General features: G+C 42.0%; 1 protein-coding gene across 6 annotated transcripts in view; it reads left to right on the forward strand.

Annotated features, from left to right (window-relative positions):
* lsp1a (lymphocyte specific protein 1 a) overlaps positions 1-23,024 on the forward strand; it is a 58,073-nt gene that overhangs the window by 15,367 nt on the left and 19,682 nt on the right. For 2 of the 6 annotated variants that reach the window (XM_035642342.2, XM_047333198.1), the window contains exons 3-7: positions 5,669-5,948; positions 7,361-7,503; positions 7,744-7,939; positions 8,236-8,436; positions 15,771-15,814. In XM_035642342.2, the coding sequence (XP_035498235.1) occupies positions 5,669-5,948; positions 7,361-7,503; positions 7,744-7,939; positions 8,236-8,436; positions 15,771-15,814 (864 nt within the window). Of the gene's footprint in view, positions 1-5,668; positions 5,949-7,360; positions 7,504-7,743; positions 7,940-8,235; positions 8,437-9,134; positions 9,157-15,770; positions 15,815-16,255; positions 22,988-23,024 lie in introns of those variants that run through there. The other 4 variants (XR_004794818.2, XM_047333200.1, XM_035642343.2 and 1 more) reach the window with 4 other exon arrangements.

Here is a 23,024-nt window from a genome sequence, read left to right on the forward strand (position 1 = left end):
ATCGATAGAAGTTCAAGATCTTTTATTTATTGAAATAAGAAAGCATATTACTGAACATTTAGATGATTGAGATGAACGAGAACTAAAGCTTTTACCAAGATTAAAACTCCATGACTTAAAAATATACAACACAAAGATTAATAAAGGACCATGTTCCCAGCTAGGGATGTCCTGTTAACAGTTTTACAGGCGACTCTGTTACCATTGCAGTCTATGGGAAAAATCCTTTTTGGGCCGCATTGGATTTTTTTTGACGTGAGACCCGCAGTTGACTAATCACTCCCGGACTCTTGCCCCTCTCACACACATTGGCCTACACTGGCACTCACTCCCTCGTCTTTTTCTTTTTTTTTGAAGTCTGGAGCCCTGTTGCTTACATTTGCATATTTGACAGCAATTCCTTTTTCGTATTTGTCACGTACCAACTCTAGCTTGCCAGGATTCGTTTGAATTTCAAATTTCAGAGAAGTGCACAGAAATTTCCCACTCCAGGAGAGCACTGTTAAAACACCTTTATAGTGACTAAATTTGCTCAGATAAGAGTCCCTATGGTCAATGTCAGACATTTTAGAGGACAAGAACAGACAAAAAACACTTTTTTGACTGTAGGGGGACTTTAAGGGGAGACACTACAGGTGAAGACTGTAAAATTTACATTGAATAACCTCATCTCAATCGCCACATTGATAGGCAAATTAGGTGTTAACTTATTAAAATTAGATAATTTGCATGAATTTGCCAAGACAATAGGATAACAAATTTAACAAAAACACATCATCATAGAACTTCAGGTTAATTATATACATCAAAACAGTATTTCTCCCTGAAATGTTATGTTTAAATATGCATATTAGCTTGTTTGGTGAATTTAGGATAAATCTACAAATGCAAACATGCAGAGGGTAGTAATACAAACACCATCTGAATGTGTATATGGAAGTTGAAAGAAGACATGGAAGTAAAATAGACCAAAATCTAAAAATTTACCACAAGAAAAAAGTGTCCTGCATTAGTAACTTCATAATTTTGATTGTAGGCTCCTCATCTAATAACTATTCATTATAATAGTTATTTTATGCTGATAGATCTTTATCAATGATACAGACAGCCCTCCGTCGAATGTGAAAGGAGGGTTGATTGTGGCATAGTTTCCTTTGTTGTTGCCTGCTCTTGTGATAAACCTAGTGAATACAAAATATGACCATGGTCTCTGTGTGAACAGATTATGTAGTAGAAATCTGTTGAGTATTAAACAGTTGCATGTTAGGGGTATTAAAATAAATTGGTAAATCAGAGATGTGCTATTATATTTTACTTTTTGTTTTTCAACATTTTTTTTTATAAATAATCATGAGAAGGGCCCCTTTACTCATTTGAGCCCCTGCCTTCCTTAGTGTCTTTGCACGTCCCTGGTAGGTTTGATACGATTTTACAAGCTTCAAATGACAGAAAGGAGCATTTAATCCTTAATCTTATCTCTAAAACTCTAAACTTTTAGATGTGATATCTTTTCACAGGAAGTAATTACACCACACGGCATGAAATATCTTTGTTTGGCCCTGGTTTCCCTCTAAAAGATGCAAACATAACAACCAAATATGCCTGAATTCCTTGTCCATGCAATCATGGGAAGTGAGGAAGCTATTAAAGAGAGAACATTATATACTCAATTGCCTCACAATCCAATGACTTCCTGTTCAAGCTGCGAACTGAGCGACTGTATTTTTTTTGGTGATAACTGCAAGCTTAAAAGTGTGTTGTCATGTTTCCCAGCTGTGAAACTAAAGATCTGACATGCTGCAGCATTGGTTTCCCACCTCCTTACTGCTTGCCGTGCCCTGATCTGTTTGCGGCCTTGTAAGGACAACGGGTTACATAAAACAAATGTTTCCATTGGGAAAAGTCTTCCCCTCCCGTCGTGGTGATGTGAAGAAAAACACACAGATGTCTCCTCATTACAAAACCTCCAAAGAATGTTTACTGAGAAAGCATCCCAGGAGAGAAGTACCCCCATTTCAATGGTTGTGGTGTTTCAGCTGACATATAATTTCAGACTTTTAATTACAGCTCACACCTTCAACACCTTCTCTTCCATCACATCACAGGACACGGTGACTCGACATGAAGTAGTTCCACTGCTGCAGGCTGTACTTAAAAGGTTTTCTGTTTCAGACGCAGGGGTAAAGTAAGTTTTTTTTTAAATCCCTTTGTTAATCTTGCTACATGAGCCTAATGTCAAGATTTAATATAGAGAAGTTTTTTAAAAGTTTCGCTAAAATCAAACCAAGTTACAAGAACAATTCTACATTTGATCACTGGTGAACAAATAATGTGTTTGTCTCTAATAATGTCATACTTTGTCTCACGAATGCATTTTTAATTTCATTTTATTTATCTATTTTTTTGGAGCTCTGTGGTGAGAGGAATAATCAGGCGTTGATATATTGATAAAGTTTGTCAGTTTGACACATTCATTGGTTCTGGTGATTTCATGTTGACAAGAATAATAACACAGAATATCACCAAATTCTTCTGGATAAGATTATCTCGTTAAACAAAGCTGCCGTACGCATTGAAATGTTACGGGTGGTGGCAAAGACGACGGACCCAAATGCAAAGTGCAAAAATGATTTAATAAAAAGAAAAAAGACAGACTAACAGTCTCACAAGAAACAAAAGGGCAAAATCCAAACTAACTGAGAATGTCCCACAGGAGAATCACTGGAAGCATAACACAGGGAATAAGCAAGACCAGGAGACACAAGTAACAAACCGACTGGTTGTTGTAACAGTGACAAAGACAAAGGGAAGAACAAGGACAAAATAGACACAAGGAGGCACGGGTAATGGGAAAAAGGTATAACATTACGAACAGGTGTGGACAATCACTGGGGCAAGAGACACAAAAGTCAAAACACTAAACACACAGGAGAACAGGAAGTGACAACACACAAGGAAGAAAACCACAAAGTAAAACAGGAAATCACAAATTCAAGATACAAGGGTTATAAAAGTAACTTAAATTAAACCTAGAAATAAGGAAAGTCACTACAAAACAAAACAGGAAACAACAACAAGGGACCGAGAAACCAACACAACAGATACACAAGGAATAACAATCAAACAAAAGTCCACCAGAAACAAGCGGTCATGAGGGGAGAATCATGACCGAAATCCTGGCATTTATAATGGATTTCAACTTCTTTAGCCCCTACAGTTTATACAAGATGCGCATTGCTGCCTTCTGTTGCTGCTAACATTTTGTTTAAAATTAAAAGAACGATGGCAGAGTCGTCAGTCAATTCAGAAGTCAGTTTTACACTGCTGAGTGCTACATGCAGCAGTGCAGTCAGTACCCAAAAATAAAAGTTTCATAATGATACGATTTAAAAATATATATATATTTTTTACATTTTACACAAAAGCTTTCTTACTTAGTCTTTTGCACAATTGCTTCATTGTAGAGCTGTGAGCAGCACACTTTGTTTGAGTCTGTCACAGTTAGACAGACTCATTCCCTATAAAGTCTGTACCGTACTCAGCAGGCAGGTCTCAACTTAACAGCAGCCCTGCTCTCTACAAGTGTAAAAGTAGATTTCTTAACTCAGTAATCATCTTCATGGTTCACACAGCCAACACAGAAACAAAAGCGCTCGTTATGGCTGATTTGCTGCTGAGAGATCAGGCCGAGACTCCCATCATGCATCGTCGCCTGGCCCCGGCCGGCCGAGTGTCTTAATTATGTGTGGAATGTTGAGGGAATTCCTTTCTACCAGCTCCCAGATACATAAAGTGCCATTTTGTTTGCATTTAGTGAGGGGGAACCGACAGAGACACTGCTAATTGTTGTAAAATTGCCTTATGATGAGTTCCCCTTAAACAATACTTTGTCAATATTCAGTTTTTATTTACCTCCGAATTTCAGTTCAAAGATTTACCTGGATGAATTAGATTAAACTATATGGTGCAGTGTTTTCCTCGGAGATGCTGTCTTCTGTTCAGACCACAATACTGACCCACCCAGAGCTTCACATTTAATATCTGGAAATGAGCCACAGGTCCAAAACTCATGAAGAAATGTCTCTCTCCTGTATTTAGTCAGGTTTCTTTCCAAATGTAGCACATGTATTTTACTAAATGTACTGTAAATGTGCAGAAGGAAATTAATTATTATTTCCATCCACTGCTATTACTGTATGTGAATGTGAGTTGACTGGTTAGTGATATAAACATATGGTTGTATGTGACTCAGCAGTCGATGCCACTGCAGAGGAAGAGGACACAATGAAATAAGCCTATTAAAAGAGCTCAACATTCATGTGATTTCAAATCTGTTTTCATTGCGTTTTGTATCGACGCACCAACTTCTCCACCTTAGTCAAGCATGAAAAACTTGAAACTTGAGGGATATTTTGACTTTTGTTGTACAGTATTGCAGATAAATAGCCTATAAAAGTTTCATTAGCGTGGCAAACTAGGATGGATCAACAACTGTGCTAAATGTTACTGTATAGTATGTTTCTATTTCCTGCTTCTCTGGTTCATTGGTAGTTATTTCAGCTGTACAGGACGCTACTCATTCATTCGCTGCACGGTGGTAACAGAGGCTGATCAGGGGAGAAATGTATGACACTAATCTTCTGCACTCAGCGAAGAGACACAGACTGCACCACTAAGTTTCAGGTGTTGAACTGGGAGAGAACGCTGCTAAGTGTTGGATGTACTAACCTGGAAATCGACAATGGACATTTAAAAAAAATCCTTGCACTGTATTTCTTGGCTATGATTCCAAATAATTTGAATGCCTACTACGCAGTGTTTTTTGTCTATCCTGGACTAACATGGCCCCCACTGTGACCAGCTCCCTTCAGCCAGTCTAAGTCTCTGTTTACCAAAGCACTGAAAGCCATGTTAGAAAAATCCTTTCGCGCCTTTGACGGACAGAAACTGGAAATCTTATATTGTGCAATGGATTAAATCACCAGGTGCAAAAACAAACAGAATGTCTCATTCCCACTTCCTAAGGTAGGGATAGTCCACAAAATGGACACAGACAAAGTCAGCATCTCCACTAATATGCATGTTGATTATTTTGGGCTATAATAATTCAATTGATATGTTTTGGTTAATATTCGACCCATGTTAGTGCAGTGTTCACTGTGATGTTTTGTCGATGAGCCGGCAAAAACACGGATTCATTTAATTTATTCTGTAAACTGCATGATGTCACTGTGGACATCATCAAAGGTCACAAACCAGCTTCATCAGCACTGCATTAGGAGTGTTAATTATGAAATAATAAATAAATTATCTTACATTCGTAAAATTATGAGAGCTTGACAGATTGCAGCAGCAGCATTGGAAGATGGTTGGAATGTCGCAATCAAATATTTTTTGTATTTTAGGTGTTTTATTTGTGATATTGTTATTTCATTTCATCGTTGGCGCTGTGATGCTGGTTCTGTCTTCATATCATATTTAATTTTAATGACACATTCAACTGAGTTCTGCTGGCTGTGATATACAAATATTGAATACATTGATGAAGGTGCAAAAGTAGAACTGAGCTGCGGTTGTATTTTTGTTAAACATGGCTTGAAACCACAAATCAGTAACACTCCATCAATAAACTGTCCCCACTGTCCTCTGCTATCTCATCTCACTTCAGGTACAATAGAGACTTCAAACCTAGCAGCTCCCCATCTCTGGAGGAGGACGAAGGCTTCAGTGATTGGACTCAGCGCAGAGAGAGACAGAGGCAGCAGCATCTGCAGGAGCTGAGCCAGGGTGGTGAGGAGGATGAGGAAGAGAACACGATAAACAAAGCTGCATCCGTAAAGACTGTCAGGGCCTCTGTCACTTCCTCCAGTCGACTTCAGGGACTGAAGCAAGAAGAGACGGACAGGGCCAGAATGGAGGCGGAGAGGAGGAAGGAACATGAGGAGGAGGTGATTCAAGCCGAGAGGGCAAGGAGGGAGAAAGAGCGGGTGGTAGAGGAAAAAAGAAAGAGTGAGGAGGGGATGACCAGCAGGAGAGGCGAGGTTCAAAGGACAAAAACAGATGTATCAGACTAAAGACAAGTCCAATTTATATTCACGCTGTGTTCTAAAAAAGTTTAAGGTCTAAGTCAAATGTAAAGTAATTTGAGAGAGGTCTGTTATTATATATTATTTAAATTGAGACTATCCCCAAGTCAGGTTTTGATTCAACTATCAATTGATTACTCAACATAAGTCTCAGAATAAAACCCCAAGAGATGATACAAGTTCACATTGCTAGTTATTTAATTCACATCCAATTTTAGTCATATAAAGCAGGTCTATGTCTCATGGAATTCAGGACAACAGTTCTCAGTACATGCCCAAATTTCACAACTTTTCCTATGTAAAATTCATATGAAATGTTTTAAGTAAGTAGAGAAAGTTAGAAAGTCCAGGTGAAGTTTTCAGTCAAAGAGTCAGTCTTTGTAAGTCAAGTTCTTAATTCTTTCAGACGACACAGGTCTTAAGTCTTGATTCATTCAGCACAAGTCTCACATCATCCCTGAAGATCTTTAGGTTTGAAAATGTATGAGATGAGACAAAGTCTTGTTTCAAGTAATTTATAACCTCTCCTAGTTGAGTCTTTAATCATTCAGGTACAAGTCTCAATTCAGTTGAGGCAGGTCCTTGTGAAGTTTCAAGTAACACATTTCATATAAGACAAGTCACAATACTAATAAGCCAAATTCCTAAATTAATTCAGACCACACCAAGCCACATTTAAGGTTGTCTCAAGCAGGTACAGTACAGTCAAAAGTTAGGCAATATGATAACACAATGTGTCATTAGATGCAAGATCTGGTCCTGGTGAAATCTCAATTATTAGAGACAAGCCCAAGTTTAGTTCCCAGAGTCAAGTCTTGAGCCATTTGAGACACGCTGAGTATCGAGAATTTGTGTCAGAATTTGGCACATTCAAGTCTTTCAGAGAAAAAACAAGTAAATGCACGTGTTTGTAAGCAAATTACTTTACATTCAGTACATTTCATCTACATTTTCCTCATGAAGCTTTGACCAAGTTGTCTTAGCCTTCATATCTAGCTGTGGTTTGTAGCAGTCAGGTTACAAGTAGGTGAAGTCTTACAACACGTCAAGTCGCAAGTCCTCACTGTTCACAAGTCTAAAGTGAGTCCAGGTCTCCGGTTTGATGTCCACAGTTCTGTGAACATTCAAAAAGCTAAAGATGACATCCCCCTTTAAATACTCTTACTGCTGTTATCAATGGTTCGTGAGGGCTTTCACTGATAAAACATACATGGTAGTCATCTATATTGTTATATGTTAAAGGAGATCTGTTTACTTAAACCTTTCATGTGCAGGTGGGGAAAAGAAAAGAAGTTAAAGTATCATACACATCAAAAGTTTTCCTTCACCAACAACCGAAACATAGCAACTCCAATGGGGATGCAACCAACGAGGAGGTGGCGTCACACATCAACAGTAAGACAAAGAGATCAACCAGGTATGTACTGTGTTTAATGTATTTATCTTTATCTTTAATAGATAATATCCTTTGTTAAAATGGTAACATTTACCAGCCAGTATAGGAGCAGATATGCATTTATATATGGACAGAGCAGGAGCACTCAGTTTCAGCTATCTGGAAGATCAGAGGTACTTTAAAAAACTTTAGGACACAAGGACAGTGTTTTGGACAGTCCAGAGCCTCATATGTAAAACCTCCCTGGTGTCTGCGCATTAGAGCCATGGAGCCAGAGGAGGCGGAGGCCATCCTGGAGACGGAGCAGTGTCTGGAGAAGATCCGACGAGGCTTCCAGGTCAAGGAGAGCCAGAAGCTGGAGCAGCTGAAGAGTAGGAGGGAGGACAGACACCGGGTCAGGGAGGAATATGAGCACCAGAGGGAGGAGGAGGAACAGCAACGGCTGGCCAAAGAGGAGGTGACTGTGCCTCATTCAAATTCCTTGTTTCAAATCTGAAATACATAACCCAATCTCCAGTTTGTCTTTTAAAAGATGTACTGGCTGCTAAACTGGAGAAAGTACAATTCATGACCCACAGTGGTCTGTTGAAAATCCAAAGTAAGGCAGCTTAGCTACAAAGACCAGGCAACCGATACTTTTATATTAACAGTGGGTCAAAGGGGTGTTTTTATTTGAAATAAGTTGCTTTTTAGCCTCTTTTAGCTCACAGTTTTGGTTTAATGACAAGTTAACACAAAGTTAAACATTCGCAGCTAAAGAGCCAGACAGTCTTATGTAGAAATATGGAGCTGAACAGTGCTCGTGACTGGCTCCAGGGGGGGAGGAGATGGATGAAGGAAGACAACGAGAGGAGGAGGGTGGACACAGCGGAGAGGATGAAGAGCCTGAGCACGTCCAGCGTGGACGGGGACGAGATGTTCAGTCCCTTCAGTCCCCAAGCTCCCACATACAAGGTAAAAAAAAATACCTGCAGACAATTCCCCAAGATATTTCCCAGTCATATTTCCACACTGTGGGCATCACTATGTTCTGGTTGACTCTGGGTACGGCAAAACAATGTGCAGTTACATTTATATAAGTGGTTGCTAGCAAAAAAGTGTTGAACATGCAAATGATTTATTCATGTTAACAGTGACGTTTATCTGCAATTCTAGAATCCCCTCCCAAAAGCTTCTGGTACTTACATATATTGACAGGACAAGACTGTGGGAACAAGAAAGTATATTACACTAATACTGTTGTGGTTCACACATGTTCTCTTTGAGCCCTAATTTCAAGCTACTCTGGGAGAATCAGTGACCAAAATGTGACAGCAAAGATGATGAATGACACAATGGAAGTGGCCATTCGCAGTGTGACACTAAGAGGCTGGGGAAGGAGTAAACATGAATTCAGTAATGAGGTTTACATGGAGCTGGCATTGCTAAATCCAGGAGAGTCGGATGCTGTGGATGAGCAACAGCTCATTGCTTCACATGGACTCTGTGTGGATGGGTGGCTAGCAGTAGCTACTGTGGAGAAGAAAGGTTTATTGATTGTTTTTTTTAGGTTGAACTGTCCTTCAGCTTGCTGATCCATTAACTTACGTGAACAAATATCACTTAGATTATGTTCACAAACCCAATGACAAATACCTGTGTTATCTCCACAGCCAATGGGTTCAGCCTCAGCTTGTAAGTCGCATGTGTCTGCGTGCGTGTGTGTGTGTGTGTGTGTGCCTGAGTATGTGTCTGTTTGACAAGCCAATGTGTCCTCACCAAGCATGTTGTGTAATCAGAGAACTCACTGATAGTTGCAATGTCTTCGGTGTGAGTTTGATTTGTGAACAGTATCCACCAACACAACAGTGTCATGTTCCTGCTGTTCCTGTTGTGGGCACAAGTTGTTATCTTGTGGAAAGCCCCTGAAGTGCATTTGTTTATCTGGTGCATAGAAGATTCGCGACTAAAGGAATTTCTAGGACTTCAGGGGTTCTGTAGTTGGATGTTGTATCAGTGTTGTTAATGGAAATGTCTGTGTGCATGGCACTGCATGTGTGTTGTTCACATCTGCACCTTGGTTTTTCTTTTTCTTCCCTGAACTGAACTTTTACAAACACAACTGTTCGAGTTTAGGAAAGAACTTTACAACATGGTTTTCCATATGAGACACAATGAAACAAAAAGTGAATTTGTGTGTAAAACGGTGCTTGGATTTGATTTGTTGACGGACTCTGTGTGTGTTTCTACCAATGAAAAGCTACTCAGAAAGATTCACAATTCATTACAGTTTTTTTTCGATTGCTAACATGCATTGGTCCAAACTGAAGTCACATTGTCAAAACTCTTCACACAGTCAGTGAAACAGAAGTTATGTGGACCACACTGTGGATCATTTTCCATTGCTTTCACAAAAAATGCATTCAATGACCACATTCTACAAAATCTATGAACTCTCATCACATTCACACTCCACCGACTGCAAAACACTATATAGTTGCAGCACATGTTTCTCTTAAAAACACATTCAAAACAGAATGATGGGAAATTTCATGCATTTAGCATTCTAATAATAGAAATATATAGAAAATCTTGCAGAATAATTACAAACATAGCTGATTACAAATTCAGTTGAAAGGCTACCAATTTGTTTTTAGTCTCATGACCAAACAGAGAACAGGGGATGGCTTGAGAAGGATTTTGTTTGGAAACATGGTCGTGGAAGAAAGGTTGGAAGAAGAGTGTCAGAGAGAGGGAGTATGAGTGGAGGAGAATAGAGAGCGAAGACTAGAACCCTCACAGTACATTATAAGAGATTATACTATACATTGTGTTACAGTTTTTTTTGATTGCTAAATGACAGTGGGCACAACTGGAGCCACATGTGCAAAACTCTAACCACAGTCTGCACAGCAGCAGTTCATGTGGAACCAACTCTAGTTCATTTAACATTGCTTGAACACAGTTAAAGTCTACACAATTGGCTTCAACCACAACCTGCACAACAATGTGGATTTACAGCACTTTGTTCAAATACTAACACACTGCTGTCAAAACTGTTAACCACACATTCAAAACAGAATTGATTTCAGTCTGGTGCATTTCAAACACTGCTGATTGCATTTCAGCTGAAAGTCTAAGGTGTCTTGTTTTAGACTTGTTATTGAACACAACACAGAACCAGTATAGTATAGTAAATCTTTATACAGTACCAGTCAAAACTTTTGACTGGTACTGTATATATATAGGGAAACCTTTAGAAAGACTTTTTTTGGAAATTGACCAAGGAAGACAGGTTGGTAGAAGGAGAAGAGTGGCAGGGAGAGTGCGGATGCATGGAGGAATGCCTAGAAAAAGACAAAGAGCTGTAATTTCTGATGAAATAAGGGCTACACTTATCAACCATGTTATGTTATGAAATAATTTTCATGTGAAATGATTTCACTCTTTTCTTAAAGAAAATAGTGATTTGTGTGAAGTCACTCAAATTATTCAAACTGTAAAGATGAAAAGTTTTTAATTTCTGTATTGGTGTTTGATTGGTAGTGTTTTTATGTTGTGTTTTATGTGACAGTGCGTGTTGTCTCCATGAAGGTTGTTCAAAGTGTTTCGCTGCACTGAGCCTGTTTTGAGACGTGTGTGAAGAGTTGTGTTTGTTTGGAATGACTTTTGCAGGTGATGTGAACTGTTCAGCTCCGGTGACTGTTGGTAATGCAGACTGTAGTTAGAGTTTTGCACATGTGGCTCCAGTTGTGCCCACTGTCATTTAGCAATTGAAAAAACTGTAATGTTGGGGTTTTTTGTAATCATTATGCAGCCCTGGAATTTGATCCTTTTTTTTCAACCTTTTATTTTGCTCAAGTAAATTACAATATGCAAGGACATGTAAAATGTGTTTTTCTTATTGTATCATAAAATACTGGTTTATGTGAAAAATCGTTCAAACTTATAAGGTAAATGTTCATCATTTAGGTGATGCTCCATGTTGTTAGTGTTTTTCCTAAGTCAGTGTGTTGTGACTGAAAGTGTTTGCTTTCTGAGTGAGAATTGTTGTCAGTGTTCTGGTGGAACAAGCTTATTTTGAGACATACAAAGTGTTGTGGTGAGTAGAGTGAGTTTTGGACGTGAGATTATTTCTTTGGCCCAGATGCATTTTGGTAGTGCTGTGTTGTGTTGTCTTCACATTCAGTATACCCCTCTTGTCCTTGACCCGCCTTCACTAAACCCCTAAATCAAAGCAGCTTAATTGAATTTAAAATCCTAAATATATTTTGAAAGAAGTAACAACTATTCATTCATCACAAACTGTGTGATTATCTGAGTTTTCCCCTTTTCACAGTGGAGAAAGACTGCATTTATTCAGTGGGCACCACTTGTATTTGCTACAACACAGCTATCATAATTGTTTTCTTTACTAAAGTGGAGATTTATTATAAATATTATTATTTCTTAAGGGTAATGCATAGGTGGAAAACAATATTTGGCTGGTCTGATGAACAGGTAGAAAGTTGAGGCAATGTCCAGGGAATGGTAAACAGCATATCTTGTGGGCCCTGGGGTCATCTTTATGTAATTTTTTTTTCCTACCATCCTGCCTTTGTTGTCATATAGTGATGTGGACCATATTATTCTGCTGTTCTTTGACAAAAAAAGTCTGTCTTCCAGCTTGGGGTATTTCCTCTACATCTGAAGATGATGGATCATGCTCAGGGTTGTATTCCTCCCCATCTTCTTCTTCTGATACCTCTTCCTCTTCTAAATCAAAGTTGTCTTGCAGGACATCTGAAAAAATTAGATCTAGGGCCTGTTCAAACTGAAACGTGCCCTCATGGCTTCAGCACAGAAAGAACTCAGGGTCACTGTCATCTGCAGCCTATTTATAGCCTCTGAATGTAGAGGGAATTAGAAAACAATGGTTTCAAGAAATGTTTATTTTGTGTCTGCATTTGTTTGAACTTGACTTATGTATGGGGTCGGGGAAAGGTGATGCTGTACCCATGCAAGAAAGTTTTTGTTCTGTCTAAGAACAATCAGTAGCACCTCATAAACTAATTTTGTCTTAGACAATATTTGTACCCTGGTGGTGAACACCTTACATGGAAATATGAATACAGGCAATATTTCCCTTTCTAATGTTGGGTCATTCAAGGAAAAGTCATCATATTTCAAGTTGAAAAAAGATGATTTAGGGAGTTTTTTCTGCTGTTGAACACGTTGGCGGGTCATTTAGCCATGGGATGAGTGTGTAGACTTTTGAAAAAAGTTCAAGCAATGAAAAACGAACTTGTTCACATCAACTGCTGCTATGCAGTCTGTGAATCCGTTAAATTCGACCCCGTAAAAAAAAACTTTCTGTTTCGTGACAAATCACGCTTCGCCACAGCCACACCTTTCGACATAGACTCAAACCATGAGTACGGTTTGATCATAAAGGTCTTTTCTACATGTTGCCCAAGTTTGAGGTGGATCCGATTAACCACCTTCAATCTGCCATTTCTGCCAAATTAAAATCAAAATGGCCGACTTCCGGTTGGGGGGAGCTAATGGTTTTATTGTAGGTTGTCATGAGATACACGTGCTGACCAAATTTCATTAATCTATTTCAAATTTAAAGGTGGGCCTTGACTTTGAAATGTTTTAGGGGGCGCTATGGAGCCCTTTTGACACAATAAGCCCAAAGAGCCATTTCAGATGTAATGACTTGCCACTCTTAACATGTCTGCCAAGTTTCATGAGACACAAAGCATCCTTCAGCAAGTCCTTCAAACACGTATTCGTATTTGATGGCGAACATTCATCACCATGGCAACAGCATTTGACACATGGTCAAAACTTTCACAGTATAATATCAGCCATGTCTCACAACTAAGCTGACAAATTTGAAGTGGATCAGGTGAACCTGAAAGGCAGAGGAGGTAAAATTAAAATTTCGAACATCCTGTTGCCAGTAGGTGGCGCCATGACCTATGGTCGATATTGACATGGAAATGTGTTGTGAGCGGGACGGTTATAATTCCTCAGAAATTTGGTAACGATATGACCACATATGGTGGAGTTATGGCATTGTGAATTTTGTTAGCCATTAGCTCGTATTCGCCGCCACGCCACGCGGAGAGCGTTACATGAAACGTCACAGAATTTTCTATATGACATTATACAATTGGTATAACTGTTCTGAGTAAGTTTGAGGTGGATCAAGTGAACCTGCAAGGCGGAGCATGTAAAAGTACAATTTGTAACGTTATGTAATCAGTAGTGGCGCTATGACCTAGGGTCAATATTATCATGTAGCCGTATGGAGGGCAGGACTCTTACCATGCCTGAGAAGTTTCACACAGATCGGACCATGCACCTTTGATTCATTACAGATGCTATATGCCACCTAAAACACAAAAATTACCTATGGGAACGCTATTAAGCTCCTGGGTCTCACTTTGGGCCAAGCTTCGGTCGCTGAGTAGCGTGAGCAATATCTGACGGGTATGCCAAATTTCATGAGTTTTCCCATATGGGAACAGCCTCAAAAATGAAGAATAATAGAAGAATAATAACTAAAGCATGTTGTCCCATTCAGTTTTTCAGGAGGAGTTTGTTAAAGTATGATGTGTGAAAATGTCAGAAAACGCGCCAAAAAATCAAAAGTGCCGACATCCTTTTGGTCTGAGGTAATGGCAGCCGCTGACTTTTTTGTAGGTCTTGACAAGATAGACGTGCATACCAAATTCCGTTCATCTACATCAAACGTAAAGCTGATATAAATGTGTTAGGGGGCACTATCGAGCCATTTTGCCATGCACATGCACAAGACTAATTCCACAACGAATGGCACACCTTCCTAGCAAATTTGCAAATTTCGGTGAGTTTTCATGCATGTGAAATGTGCATGTGGCCCTCCGGTGTGTGACGGAGCTTTTGATGTGTGGGCTAAAAGAGGGATTGGCACTTTAAGAAATCTGTTCATTGACAAAACGTTCATATCTTTTGAGCCGTTAGTGTTTAAATGTAATCCCGCCGGCTCTCATTTTTTCAGATTAAAACTCAATTCACACCACAGGCAAGCACCAGCCACCCTTGAACATATATTCTGGTCCTTCCCAAAACTAACTACCTTTTGGCAATCAATATTCAAATCCTTTTCAGATGTTTTAGAAGTACCTATAGAACTTATATTGCAATATTTGTAGTAATCTCACAAGATATAAATCTTAGTCGTCAGGCAAAAAAGTTAGATAGCCTTTGCTTCTCTCCTAGCCAGACGACTCATACTGTTGAAGTGGAACGCTAAATTTCCCCCAATCTTTGGGCTTTGGATAAATGACATCGTACATCATCTAACACTAGAGAAAATTTGTTACACCACAAGAGGGTGCTCAGAAATTTCACATTACATGGCAACCTTTTTTAATGTATGTAAGAAAAATGGAGGCTACTGATATAGCAACTGTTTAACACAGACCCTGTATTACATCTTATATAGTTATTTAGATACCTAATTATTGTTGTTTATTTTTCTTTCATCTAATTTATTATTATTGTTCAGTTTCTTTTCCATTTTTTCTTTCTCTCTGCTGTCTTTGATTGGTTATCCTCTGTTTCACCCATGATTTTTGTGATAACTATTAACTTATTTATATGTATGGGTAACTGGGTTTTTTATATATATTTTTTAAAACTTTTATGTGGTACAGTAAACATTTTAAAGGGAGGGGCTCTGCTGGAGCTGAATAGGGAGGCACGGGGAGGGGTAAACCCATTGTCTAAATGTATCAATGCTTTAATGCATATTGTTCAATTTTTTGATGTCAACAAAAAAACTTTGAACAAAACAAAATATCAAACCCAATGAGGACCGAGCTCTCTGCAGCAGCACAGGTTTGATTTCAGCCTGCAGCCCTTTGCTGCGTTTCATCAACCTTTCTCTCTCCCCTTTCAAACTAGACTTTGTGCTCTCACTCCTATCAATAAAGGCTGAAAAAAGAACTTTTACAAAATATTAAACCTCACAACAAGCATGGGGAAGTTATTTTGTTTAAGACATACAGATCAGCCTCTTCCTCAGGGACATGTGGACTAAAAAAGGACATTCCTTTCATCCTTAGCTCGTCCCTGAAGAGCGAGCGATGTAGCTGCTCTGACGACTGCTACGGTTTAATGAAGACTGTCTCAGACAAAGCTGTGGGCGTCTGCCCAAACGCAGGGCCGAGCTGCTGTTGACTCACTTCAGAACCAAGGCAGCAGCGTTGAGGAACTTGTCCCATGTTCATCAGATAAATTACCGTCAACTTCACTTTCTTCTTCTGCTTTTTCAGATCACAGAGAGAAAGGAGTCTCTGAACCACTTGCTGAAGAAAAGGTAAATATCCTGATTAGCTTTACATCAAACAGTGACCATTCTCTAACTGTTCTATCAAACTGATGATTTGTGAATCATGTTAGAAACATCTCCCCAAAGTTTCAGGCAGACATGTTTGGTATCTTTGGAAACATTGTGATGTCCGCTAGAATTAGAAATAAACATTTGTACTAAATTGTTGTCCCAACCAGGAGTTCAAAGCTGCTTCCAGCAGAGAAAATGAAATTTAAAAGCAAAGGTTTTGGGCAGAGCAGCACTGAGCTTTGAACTTCTGCTAGCAGCTAACTGTTTCTCCCACTCAAATTCTTCTTGCCGCAGTGGGTGTGTTGGTTAACCCTCCACAGTCCAAAGATACAAACTGATGAAGAGGGTCAGAAGTGACCTCTCTCAGTGCATTACCCTCTTCGGCCGTGATTTATGGCTCTGCTTAATTCCATCCAGATGCTGACAGCTGTATTTTCTCTGCTGGTTGGTGAGGTATGGCGGCTCCAGGCAGTCTGCAGCAGCTTAACAGCTTGGAGTAGCTCTCCGCAGGAGTGAAGCCTCGGTGTGGATGCTTTTATTTAAAAATGACATGGCCGTTGTTCAGAGGGGGCGTGATGCCAGAGGTTAGAACCTTTGACTCCAGCAGTGTGAGTGCATCTGAGCAATAACCTGCACAAAACAGGCTTCATGGGGATATGAGCACTTTTTCTGTTAAACCTGCATAATTGTTGGTATCAGAAACAAGTTGTGAACTCAAAACTATTCAGGTTTCATCCAAATGGATATAAAAATCTAGATAATCTCTACAAGAAAATTTGAATTGATTTCCATTTCCCTCCATTATGTTACAGTAAGTGACAGTTAAATTGAATCGTGATGTGAAACTTGTTGAAAGAGAGAGCACACTTTTCTTTCCTGTATTACTTCAAGGGACAGTCGCCTCATTAGTCCACCTATGATGTATCTGACTGGCCATTTTTCCTCATTCCTGCAGAAAACACTTGAGTGTCTCAAAATTGTTCACCTCTACCAAATGTAGGTGACTTGATGATTCATGTGGTGTGGTGGTTGTGTCTAAAGCTTGATATATGCTTGATGCATCGGTTCGTCAGCATGGCAGCGGTGACTTCATTTTGACATTACTGCCCGTGTTGTGAGGTCGTACACGTCATGTTTTGCAACTTGGCACCCGCGGCGCGTCTGGCACACTGGCAATATGGACGGGCTGGAGGAAAAACTTGGACAGTACCGTCTGTTTACATGCACATATGATCAGAATGGGACGCAGATTTTGACAGATGATAAAAACAGAGAATAATTTTTCATGGCCCTGTTGAGATCTCTCCTTTAACACCAGTGTAGTTTCAAAGTGAATCAGGAGATAAAAGGCCCACAGTTGTAATTTCATCACAAATTCTGTTCATGGCTTTAAATGTTATATTTACATCTACGTTTATTGGCCCTATTGTTTAGCGTAACAATTCTATTGAATAGTAAATGACTGCCACAGGTATCATTTAGACTGGGGACACCACTTTTTAAGGGTACAATGTATTAAAAATGTTCCGAAAAATAGCGTGCACAAAGAAATGTAATAAATGAGAACACAGGTTTATTTGAAAAAGAGAACATGTACAATCTCAGGAATAGTTTGTCCTTTCACACTTTGTAGGTGTATTTCTGGGGACCCAAGTGGTGCAATTTTGACACATTTAATATTAGTAAACTTTGAAAATGAAAATAGAAAAGCATACATTGCTCTAACTTTGCAGCAGCAGGGCGGGGTGAACAGCACTCTGTGCAGCAGCAGGGCACAGGCACTGCACTAATTGTCAAAAAAGGGGGGGTACCCAGTCATAATCTTGCCTAAGGCACCAAAATGGCTAGGCTAGGACTGGGTGTTGATATTGTCTTGAAGGTTATGATTAGGCTGTAGCCTGACATTGTAAATCCAGTGTCTACTGGTATTGCTAACAAATAGTAGGCCTATGTTACTAGTGTTTTGTGTGCAGGATGTGGGGGAAATACTTTTTTTCCTTTATCTGAGAAAAAGTGTCCCCACCACTTTTCAAAACAAAGTGACGCCCATGATGATTTCTAATTTAACCTGTCCTTGGTACCAGGCTCTAAATGTTCTTGGGGATGGCATTGTCCAGAGACAGGTGATAATGTTTTGCAATGAGTGCTCAGGAGAGATGCGTGTTTTCCTTTTAATATGATAAGCTAGAGCCAAACAGTGTCGTTTGGGGGGAATTGAGGGGAGGTTTTCATTAGGACACTGAATTCGTCCCCAACAAATCATGGCCCTGTTGAGATCTCTCCTTTAACACCAGTGAAGTTACAAAGTGAAGAAGGAGATAAAAGGCCCACAGTTGCAATTTCATCAGAAATTCTGTTCATGGCTTTAAATGTTATATTTACATCTATATTTATTGGCCCTATTGTTTAGTCTAATGATTCTATTGAATAGTAAATGACTGCCACAGGTATCCCCACCACTTTTTGAAATGGACAATTTAGTCCCCACCACTTTTTCATTCATTCGTCCAAAGGGCGAAAAGAAAAACTCCTTCCTTTACATTGTTTTTCTGAAAGCAAGTTTAAAACCACTATTTCTTCCTCATCTACCGATCCCAAAACCAGCTCTGTCGCCGCTACCATGGTGCGTGACTCCTCTTTCTTCTACTTGTGGTGATTCCAGCAGTGTAGATTGTGTTTTGTCAGCAGCAACACCTTTTGTTTAGGCGAAGACTGCACTGTCAGACGCCCCTGAAGCGCGAGTATAAAAGAATTGTGAATTGCTGTGATGTATTTTTTTTTGTTTCTGTTTTTTTTCTTTCTATTAGTTTATCAGAGTATGGTGTCATTGTCTGACTCACAAAAAGCGACTGACCCAAACATTTACTAGAGTTCCGACGACAGATGCATGAACAATCTCACCTCACCTCTTTATTGCTGTAGGTAAAACTCGCTACCGACTGAGTTGAGTTACACCTTACAACAAGCTAAAAAATGATTTCAATATTTTGTGAGATCAACAGTGTCTCTGATGACATTTTAACTGCACATCTGTTGAAGCAAATGATTCAGATGATGAATGAGATTTCTCCCCAATGTGGAGAAATGACCTCATCCAGCAGCACGAGAATGAGAATAAGACAAAACAATTTCAGACAAACCTTCATTTATTCACCAGTTAACCCAGATTTGAATCAATTTTGACACCTGGAGTCCACTTGTGCTTGTACTTTTCGGGTTTTGATTAAAGCGTTAACATTTCAAACTAAGGAGGCAGAAATAAACTGAGGAAAACACACCTGAAACTGTCACAGTCTGCTCACCTACATACTGGCTCCAGTAAATTTCCACTCACCCCACCTCTGCTCCTATCTGCCAGCCAGCCACACCCACCTCATTAGTTCATTCCCCTCACCTGGTCTCTCAGCTGCATCTCATCCACAATCAGACCAAGTATATGAGCCTCTCCAGTTCACAGACTCATTGCCAGATTGGTCTTTGCATCGATGACAGACTTTCCAGCGTTTGGACTGATTTCCCGGCTTCGACCCTGCTTCACCTCGACTTCCCTGCCTCGTCTCTGCTACGGTAAACACCTCTGCCCTTCGGCCCCCGACTACTAGCTTTGTCAAGTGTGTTTCTGGAGCACTGTCTGCCTGTCTCCTCGGCGACCTGGCTTCTCCCCGTACCTGCTCTTCGTCGTGAGTTTCCAGCCATGAATGCTGTGGGTTGCCTCATCTAAGCTGTGTTGCACCCCGGCCATCTGGACTGCTCCTGGGTGTCTGCTCTTCCGCCTGGTATATGCTACAAGCTGCAGTTAGACTGTTTTCTCTGCCAACCTGCTGGTCTGCTGCAATAAAACACATTACCAACTCTCCCTGTGGTGTACCCCCTCCCCCCACCCCGTTACAGTACAATCTGGCCAGTCATGGACCCAGCAGACACCTCGTCACCATCAAGTCACTTAGAGAGGATTAAGAATGTCCTCCAGCGACACGAAGCAGCAGCTTATAACCAAGCACAGACTCTTGCAGCGTTAACCACCCAGATGCAGCATGAGGTCTCAAGAGCATGCACCAGGGGAACCAGTCAGTGGTCGACTTCTCCATTGAATTTCGCACCAAGGCCCGCCGGAGTGACTGGAACTCTTCGGCCCTCTGTGACACTTTTCATCATGGTCTGGCTGACTACATCAAGGATGAGCTAGTCTCTCATGATCTCCCATTGACATTGGATGAGTTGATTGGGCTGGCCATCCGAGTGGATCTTCGGGTTCGGGCTCGGAGAGAGGAGAAGAAGCAGGTCTCTTCGGGTCATCAACCTCATGGCCGTCAACAGAGATTCTCCCCTGCCACCAGCTCCACCACCCCTGTAGGACTACAGCCAGGGGGTCCTGAACCCATGCAACTAGGTAACCAGCCTTACACCGGAGGAGTGGGAGCATCGTCGACAGGCTAACCTCTGCCTGAACTGTGGCCAGGCCGGCTATTTTGTCTCTCATTGTCCAGCAAAAGCCAGGGCTCACCAGTACTGGTGAGCCATACCTCCATGCAACCTTTCCCAAACCAAAGACCCCTGTTTCACATCAAGCTTCTCCTCCAAGAGGGTTCCCATTCCCTTTCCACCTTCATAGACTCTGGAGATGACGCCAGCATCATGGATGAAGGGCTCGCCCACCAGCTGGGGATTGGTCGGGTTCCTCTATCTCACCCGATAGCAGTCAACGCCCTGGACGGTCATCTTCTGGGGACTGTCACTCATTAGACCACTACAATGCCCCTGCTGTGTTCCAAGCCTTGGTAAATGACGTGCTGAGAGACATGCTAAATCGTCATGTGCTTGTCATTCTGATCTTCTTTAAATCCTATGACGAGCATGTCCACCACGTCCAAACCGTCTTGCAGTGTCTCCTAGAGAACTCCCTCTTCGTGAAGGCAGAGACATGTGAATTCCACGCCACTTCTGTCCCTTTCCTGGGGTACATTGTGGGCCAGGGCAGTATACGGATGGATCCAGCCAAAGTGTCGGGGGAAACCTCCTGGTCAGTTCCGGACTCCCGCAAGCAATTGCAACGGTTCCTGGGGTTCGCCAATTTCTACCGCCGTTTCATTCGCAACTACAGCTCCATTGCCGCCCCTCTCACAGCTCTCACCTCCTCCAAGGTCCCCTTCATCTGAACTCAGGCTGCAGAAAAGGCCTTTCTGACCCTCAAGTCCCAGTTCACCTCTGCTCCCATCCTCCAGGTACTGGATCCAGATCGTCAGTTTGTGGTGGAAGTGGATGCCTCCGATGTGGGAGTGGGGGAGGTCTTATCTCACCGTTTGGCCACGGATGACAAACTTCACCCCTGTGCCTTTTTCTCTCGACGCCTGTCACCTGCAGAGAGAAATTATGACATTGGGAACAGGGAGCTGCTGGCCATCAAGTTGGCCTTGGAGGAGTGGCGACATGGGTAGAGGGGACTAAACAACCCTTTTTGGTATGGACTGACCACAAGAACCTTGAGTTTATCACAACCGCCAAGAGACTGAATTCTTGCCAGGCACGTTGGTCTCTGTTTTTCACCTGCTTCCATTTCTTCCTTTCCTACCGTCCTGGTTCCCACAACGTCAAGCCTGATGATCTGTCTCACCAGTTCCAAGGGTAGGAGAATGCTGTCAATGGGTCTGATTCCATCCTCCCGTGCTCCTGCAGGATTGCCACCTTGATCTGGGAGGTTGAGGAAAGGGTGAGGTCTGCCACCAAGGGTCAACCTGGACCCAGTGCTTGCCCCCCTAACCGTCTATTCGTTCCCCAAACCCTGAGGTCTGATGTTCTCCCGAGGGCCTACACCTCCAAGCTCACCTGTCACTCGGGGGTCCAAAGAACCCGTGACTTCCTCCTTCCTTGTGTCAGAGGAGGACACAAAGGAGTTTGTAAAAGCCTGCCCAGTCTGTAACCAGCACAAGTCATCTCGCCAGGCTCCAGCTGGCTTCCTACAGACTCTCCCAGTGCCACATTGCCCTTGGTCCCACATATCACTAGATTTCGTCACAGGTCTACCCCCATCGGACGGCAACACGACCATCCTCACTGTGGTAGACCGGTTCAGCAAGGTGGCACATTTTGTGCCCCTGCCTAAACTCCCCTCAGCAAGGTTCTCCTCCACGTCTTCCGGCTTCATGGTCTCCCTGTCGACGTGGTATCAGATTGAGGACCCCAGTTTGCCTCTGTTTTCTCGAAGGAGTTCTGCGGACAACTTGGAGCCAAGGTTCCACCCCCAGTCCAATGGCCAGACGGAACGTAAGAACCAGGAGATGGAGACGGCGCTTTGCTGCATGGTCTCACAGAATCCATCATCCTGGTCCCAACAGCTATTGTGGGTCGAACATGCTCACAATACTCTGACCAGCTGACCACGGGTCTTTCTCCATTTCAATGTGCACATGGGTACCAACCTCCACTCTTCCCGGCCTCGGAAAAAGAGGTTTCCTTCCCGGCTGTCCGGACCTTCATCTGCCGTTGTCACCGCACCTGGACCCAAGCACGGATTTCTCTTGAACGTTATGCCACCTCTGCCAACCGTTGTCGTTCTCAGGCGCCCACATACCAGGTTGGGCAGAAGGTGTGGCTGTCAACCCGAGACCTTCCTCTACGGGTGGAATCCAAGAAATTGGCACCAAGGTTCATCGGCCCTTTCACCATCGAGAAGGTCATCAATCCTGTGGCGGTGAGACTCATGCTCCCCATCCATGCGGGTTCATCCAACGTTCCACGTCTCTAAGGTCAAAGAGAGCCCACTGGTCCCTGCTGCCCTACCTCCACCGCCTCCGCGGTGCATTGACGGGGGTCTCACCTACTCCGCCCGTCGCCTCATCCGATCCCGATGTCGAGGAAGGGGCCTCCAGTACCTTGTCAACTGGGAGGGGTATGGGCCAAAAGAGAGATCCTGGGTTCCGGCTCGACACATCCTGGACTCCCGCCTCATCAGGGATTTTCATCAGCAGCACCCTGACTAACCCACTCGGACCTTGGCTGCCCCTATAAATCCCCGGTGGGGGGCTCCCCCGGCTCCTTCTCCTGAAACCCCCGAACGAAGAGAAACCATCCTCGGAGGGGGAAGGAGCAACAGCTGATTGATGATTTCCCGGCTTCGACCCTGCTTCACCCCGACTTCCCTGCCTCGTCTCTACCACGGTAAACACCTCTGCCTTCTGCCTCCGACTAC

This window comes from Scophthalmus maximus, chromosome 7 (assembly GCF_022379125.1).
Source record: "Scophthalmus maximus strain ysfricsl-2021 chromosome 7, ASM2237912v1, whole genome shotgun sequence".
NCBI lineage: Eukaryota > Metazoa > Chordata > Actinopteri > Pleuronectiformes > Scophthalmidae > Scophthalmus > Scophthalmus maximus.